The 6,662-nt window shown below is 52.0% G+C and overlaps 1 protein-coding gene across 1 annotated transcript in view; it reads right to left on the bottom strand.

Annotated features, from left to right (window-relative positions):
• PKP3 (plakophilin 3) overlaps positions 1-6,662 on the bottom strand; it is a 39,731-nt gene that overhangs the window by 11,989 nt on the left and 21,080 nt on the right. Inside the window, exons 3-6 of the mRNA XM_019547241.1 lie at positions 4,302-4,393; positions 2,841-3,559; positions 1,914-2,037; positions 1,407-1,611 (exon numbers count right to left, since the gene is read on the bottom strand). Coding sequence (XP_019402786.1) covers positions 1,407-1,611; positions 1,914-2,037; positions 2,841-3,559; positions 4,302-4,393 — 1,140 coding nt within the window. The remainder of the gene's footprint in view (positions 1-1,406; positions 1,612-1,913; positions 2,038-2,840; positions 3,560-4,301; positions 4,394-6,662) is intronic.

Genomic DNA, 6,662 nt, shown 5'->3' with positions numbered 1-6,662 from the left:
ACCAACTTCCCAGGGAAGTGGTCCTTGCCCCTGCCTTGGGCAAATTCAAGAGGAGGTTGGAGGATCACCTGTCTGGGGTCTTGTGAACCCAGCATTCATTCCTGCCGGAGGCAGGGGGTCAGGCTAGATGATCTGTTCAGGTCCCTCCTGACCCTAGCTACTATGAAACTATGAAACATTTCTATCAACATTTGACATTGTGGCCAGAAACATTGCAACAACATTTTGGAAAAGGACAACCTGCTCAACTCAACCTTCCTCCTCTCACAGTATGTATCTTGTCTAGTGCCGCTTGATGGGGAGATGGTGCAACTGTAGTATGAACCCAAAGGGGAGACAATGATAAAGCCACATCAGCCATTCCTGATCCTAAATGAATCCACAGCTGCCTGGAAACAGCCTCTGGAGTGAAAGTGCTGGCAGGACTTTCAGGACAACCTCTCATTTTTAGATGTTCCTGACTTTCTGATAAGATCTCTCCATTGAAATTTTCTAGGCTTGGCTCTGCCCAGAGAGACATTTATTTTTTAGCAGTGGCATGTATTCTTTTTAGCTGTTTCCAAGGAACCGAGCCTCATGTCCTCAATCTAAGCAAAGTTTTATGATGGTTTTGATTTTGCATGCAGCCCAGAAACTGCTGGACTTGGCAGAGTGGAATTCTCCAGGCTGGTTGCACTTCATGGAGGCCTGGGCCCTTGTGTGCTTTGTAAAATCAGCATGTCCCTGGAAGGTGGCAAAAGCCATTAGGCTGGTTTTGAACAAGGTCCTGACACAGAAAAGGAGCCAGAAGATGGACTCTGGGAGAAGGAGGATGGTGATTTTCTATCAGGAACAGCGGGGGGAAGTTGCTACACTCTACCAATGGGGGCCAACCTTTTTTGGCAGGTAAGCCTTCCCTGCCCAAAAGCAACTCCAGTTCCCTTCTCCTGCCTGATCTGCTGCTCTTCTTCCTGCTCCCTGCCTTATGCTCCCTGTCTGATCTGCTGCTCTGCTTTCTCTTGCCTATCCTACCTACTGCTGCAGAGCCTGTCCTCTCCCTGATCTCCTGTGTGCCACATACAAAGGCTGCCTGTGCCACTTGTGGCATGCATGCCATGGGTTGGGCACCCCTGCTCTAGACAATGTGGCATGAGACTGAGATTCAGGAGACCTGGATTCTGTTCCATGCCCTGCCACTGGCCTACTGTGTGACCATGTGACTCTTAGCAACACATGTTTGGGTTCCCTATTATCTGTCTAGACCGTATGCTCCATGGAACAGTTCATGCTGTCTCATTCTGGGTGCAACAGGTACCACCACAGAGCCCTATACTGTGTTGTGGCCTCTAGGTACCCCTGGAATACAAGGACACTAGCAATAGTGCTCATATGCCGCCCGGTGCCCTCTCCTGTGTGTGCACCCCCACCTGTGACATTCTTGCGCAGCTCATCGTCCGACTCTTTCAGCGTCCGCATCAGCTCATAGATGCCGTTCTCCTCCACCAGTGCCAGTTTATTTTCAGCATTGTCATAAATGAGGTTGCGTGTGGCACCAGTGGCATGGCGCTGTACCTCCTGGTTGGGGCTGTTGAAAAGCTTCACCAGCTTGGGGACAGCTTGGAGGCTGCGAGCCTGAAAGGAGAGGGATCAACAGCTGTGGGACTGAGACATGGAGGCAACTCCTGAGAACAGAGTCTGCTCTGGCCTACACTGGATCCCTGCCTTGCTGCCATCTGTGCCCACACCTGCCCCCAACCAGAAAAGTCTGAGCAGGCCCTTCCAACTCCCTTTGAATCACTATTTGGCAAAAAGAGGTTCCTGCAGACTAACAGGGGACACCTCCTCTCAGTATCTTCCACTAGTGTGTATACCCATGAACATGCTGCAGGACTTGAGCCCTGATCAAGGGCAGCCCCATGCTCACTGCCCCTCACCTGCTTTTTGGCATTGCTGTCACTGTAGCACTTGTGTTGGATGTAGGCAGCTCCCAGCACCTGCAGGTTCGGGTCGCTGGCTATCAGGTATTTCACCGCTGAGGGCAAGTCAATGTCATCAAATCTGAAAGACAAAGGTGGGTCGGGAACCATTACCACATCCTCCTAGGGGGCCCTTCTTCCTAATCTGCTTTAATGTAGGGCTCTGCCATGTCCTGCTTGCCACATCAAGGAGCCCCTCTTATAGGCACTGACTCTGTGGGTGTTCTGGGACTTAAGCACTCACTGAAAAATTTTAGTCAGTGCTCAGCACCCACAAGTTATGGCCGTTTTGGTTTTGATGTTAAAAAAAGTGTGCTTGACCAGGAGAACTAGCGTGTTACTTCAAACCAGCTCTGCAGTGTCTGTAAAGATTGGGCACTTTCAATGGGGCTTTTTGGCACTTTTAGCTAAAGCTGATTCCATCAGCTATTACATAAAAGTGCCAAAAACACCCCACTAAAGCACCCGATCTCCAAAGATGCTGCAGAGCTGGGTTGAAGTAATGCACTGCCTCTTCTGGGCACGTGTGGGGTTCAGTGCAGGAATGTGCCAAGTTTGAAGTAAAGTGCTGGGTTTTGGGGTTTTTTACATCTGCAAGTACCTGCTGGCAAAAACCCAAATTGGCACCTATGGTCCTCCAGTTTGCCCCAGTATACTTCTTCACTGGGCCCAGCACCATGTGGTCATCAACCCCTGGCCAAAAATGAATAACTAGGATGGGACTTTTTCAAAGCCTGACATACTGCTTCAACACCAGCCTGTAGGGGTTGCCACTGAGTGGCAAGCTCCTTTCCTTACATCCCCTGTGCAGGAATTTCAGTGTGTTCCTGTCCCCAGGCCAGCTTCTCAGGACACACCAGCCGTGGGTCTGTCTCCAGCACTCACCCGCCAGAGTAGGACTGCTGGGACATCAGTGTGTGGTGCCCATTGTACATCCCACTGGACCACAGGTCCTGCAGTTGGTGGTTGGACTCTCCCAGGCTGCGCACAGACGGGGCACGGGAGCTGCGCTCTACTGTGCCCACATAAGAGCTCCTGGCTCCCGTCTGGAGGCCGCTGATGGAGCCAGTGCTCAGGCGTGAGCGGTTGTTGCTCTGGAAGCGCTGGAGAGTGCGCATGGCAGGCGCACGGATGGTCCGGTTTTGAGGTGCCTCTACGCCATCCATCCAGTCAACTGGGCTCTTCATCCCAGCATTGGAACCGGCACTCATCTGCCTCTCGAAGGTGTAGGACCTGGTGAAGCCACCACCGGCCCTGCCTTTGTAGAGGGAACCATGGCCCACTGGATCCAGCTGCTCAGAGATGATGCTGTAGCGATCATCTGCACGCGTGGGGCTGCTCGGCCCATTTGTCAGGCGCAAGGAATGCAGCGACATGGTGTCGAAGTTCTGCCGGCCCCGGTAGCTCCGCTCATGGAAAGAGTTTGGCCGCGAGATGTGGGTGGCTGGCATGGGGGCATAGTTTGTGACATAGGTAGAGACCTTTGGCACACCACCATTGCTGATGGCTGCCATTTTCCTGTGGGATGAGAGGTCCACAGCTGAACGGGAGGACCAGCCAGCAGACTTCATCGTGCCATAGTCCTTGGCCATTGGCTGATACTGCTGTGGGAAGGAGGAGACCAGAGTCACCAGCATCCCATTTTAATAGCAGAAGTGCTCTGTTCTTTGAAAACTTCCAGCCCAGCAAACTCCCAGGCTGGGATTGTATAGCTAAGGGAGAATCTTCTTCTGCCCACCACTGCCACCAGCAGGAGAGATCCTGCCCTCAGCAGTACCTGTGCAGCCTCCACCACATCATCCCCTGGAGATAGGGGCTGAACAGGTATAACTGAAGCCATCATTTAGCTGGCAGACCAGATATCATTGATCATACCAGGAATCTCAGCTCCCAGCCTGAGTTTATGGGACTCTTCTTTTTTCTTTTTCTTTTTAATGGCATCTTTTAATTCCTACCTTGAGCACATTTGATTGACTGACAAAGGGTAAAATCCTGGCTGTACTGAATGAAAGCCAGGCAACTGTTCATGCCAGAATTTAATCTGAGAACCAGGGAACCCCATGGGCCTGTATTTAGCTGCTCTGTGCTACAAGGGCTCAGATATAATGTCGCCCGAGCACCCTGAGGCTGCTGTGAGCCCAGTTTTCCTATTATGCCATGGAAGGGTCACTGGATCACTCCCTTTTCTCTGCTTCTCCTCCTTCCTCAGCTGGCACTAGGGGAAAACACTTCAGTCACTACAATAATACAAAATTCTGTAAGAGGGATGTGTTGTATACAGGGTAGATCAGACAGATGGGTGGGTTGGTCTGCCTACCCACACCCAGCAGGTGAGCTCATACATACAGCGCCTTTGTGGTCTAAGCCATTGGTCTGGGACCTGGAGCTGAAGGAGGACTTCAGGGTGTTGTTGTACTGGATTTGGGAGGAGCCACCACCTGCGGGACAAAGACAGACAGACAAGACAGGCAGTATTTAGCAGAACCAGGAGTGATCCATGTACTCAGAGCCTTGCAGTGGGACCAGAGCGTGCAGACTCTGCTGAGTGTGACACCAGTTGGATGGGTGTGGGCAGCCTGGCGCTTTGGCTCACGGCAGGGGATGCAGTCTGGAGTTGTGGACTGGCTCCCACTCTCAGAAGTGGTACTCAGCCTTGGGTCTACACAGCGTTCCCACTGTGAGTTAGGTTGGCAGAGCACCTGGGCTGGCTGGAGATCTGGGACCATCCCCAGGAGGTCAGTGGGCCCGGGCTGAGAGTCTGGACTGAGCAGAGGAAGGGGCAGTCTCTGCACCAGCCCTGCTGTGCCTACAGGGCTGGTCTGTCCCCACAAGCAAAGCTGGGGTCTTGCAGTCCTGCCTGGGAGACACTTGCGTTCTCGAACCAAACACACTTGGTCTTTCAGCACAGCCAAGCTAATCTGGCTCCTGTTCCCTCTCCCCCGCCCCTGCCGTTTTCTACATACTTTCCCTTTGTACACAACTCCCCTTTCAAGCCCTCTCCTAACAAAGGGCTTTTAGAAGGTCTGGAGCTGGCAGGAGGCCTGGCAAGCGGAAGGGAGGTGCCTCACCTGTGCCTGGGAATTAGTGCCACGGCAGAGCAGGTGACAGATTATTTCGGGAATCACTGCTGCATCATGGGAGACCTGCACTAAGACTCTGCCGGGGTCATAAGTGGAATGGGTTTGAGCAGCTTCAGCTCCTTCAGAGGCCAAGGTCTGCCAGTGGCAGACCATCGAGCAGGGAGCCGTGACGCAACCGCTCCAGGTCTGCAGAATCTAAGTTCCTGTGGGGCAGGAGCCGTGTCTCCTCTGGCTCACAGCAGCATGTTACTATGGAGCTCTGAGATCCCTTTCCTGATCCACCTTGGTTTGAGTGAGACCTAAGATCAATCATCCTTGCCCTTTGGCTGCTGGGAAAATCAGTGTAATCAGGATCACCTCTGGTCTCCTTGAGCTTGGCTGGGGGGTTCTGGGAGGTCTCAGGCCAGCTCTCATAGACCTTACCCGAACGATCAGCCTTGCCAAAAGCAGCTTATCTATCAAGGCTTTGAGTTCAAGTTTCAAGTGGCCTGAACAAAAATCCCTTCCCCTCTCATGCAAGCAGCAGCTTAGGTGTATGATGTCTTCCTCTTCCCAGCAATCCAGCTGCCTGGGGCGTCTGCCAGAGGAAATAAGACCTGAATTTCTGGGTGCCAAGCACTTCTTTTCCATTTTGGTACCAAAAAAGGTCCTGGGGTATGCTGAACATCTACCCCATTCCCTTGACCTACCGTTTACAATTGCTTTCACCCATGGAGCTAACTACAGATGTGGAGCCACCAGTTTTATTGGTGTCTGTTTTGGAAACAATTCCAGTCAACGCAGCCAATCAGCTGGGTGTTACTTGCCCTACTGACCACCCAACAGAAATCGGGTCTTTTGTTTTCCAGCAGTGGAAGGAGCATAGGCCGCAAATCAAGGCCAACTCCCCATGCCATTGCTAAAACACTACCTCCATGTAGTCTAATACCCTTTTGTGATACCCCCGTAGGAATAATAATAATTATTTCCCTGCCAGGGACACTGGCACAGCCCATCTCTCCTCTTATTTATCTGGGACACTACCAAATCATGGTCATTACTGGGGGTTGTTTAATGGATTCATTCATGCAGAATTGGCCTGACTTGCAAGGAGCCCAATTTAAAAAGAAAAAGTGACTGAGTTCATTTCAAGGTAGCTAGAATCGAAAAGGCTACAGCCTGCCTGAAGCATTAGCAGTCGCAGTTTACTGCCACTCACAGGAATACATGCTTTGGCATACCACCTTACATGTTGGTCCCATCTGTCTGGTCCCAACTGCAAACTCTTGACTTGAGACTGGACAGACCATTCCAGATTTATATACAATTAGCATCTCTCCAAAGGCAAAACTCTGTGCTAGGACCGAGGGCACTGGAGAAGTTCAGTGGGGACCAGGACCCAGAACTGGGATGGAAAGATGACTGCAGGTTGATACCGGGGTATACTGGTAGAGGGATGCGGGCAACACAGACCTGCAGGGCTGTGAGGGAGGGGGTGCGTTGACAGGTCTTTGCAAGACTTTGCACAGTCCAGGCCTGCACATTCTGGTCAGGAAGGGGGGGGGGGGGCAGACTGGATCAAGTGTCACCTTGCCAACTTCTACAACTAAGCAAGTGCTGCCCAGGTCTCAAGGCTGCCTGGCCCAGC

The sequence above is a fragment of the Crocodylus porosus genome, unplaced genomic scaffold, assembly GCF_001723895.1.
Source record: "Crocodylus porosus isolate Cpor-Errol unplaced genomic scaffold, CroPor_comp1, whole genome shotgun sequence".
In the NCBI taxonomy this organism is placed as follows: Eukaryota; Metazoa; Chordata; order Crocodylia; family Crocodylidae; genus Crocodylus; species Crocodylus porosus.
Note: the sequence above shows the minus strand (reverse complement) of the source record. Positions and strands in the feature narration are given on the sequence as shown.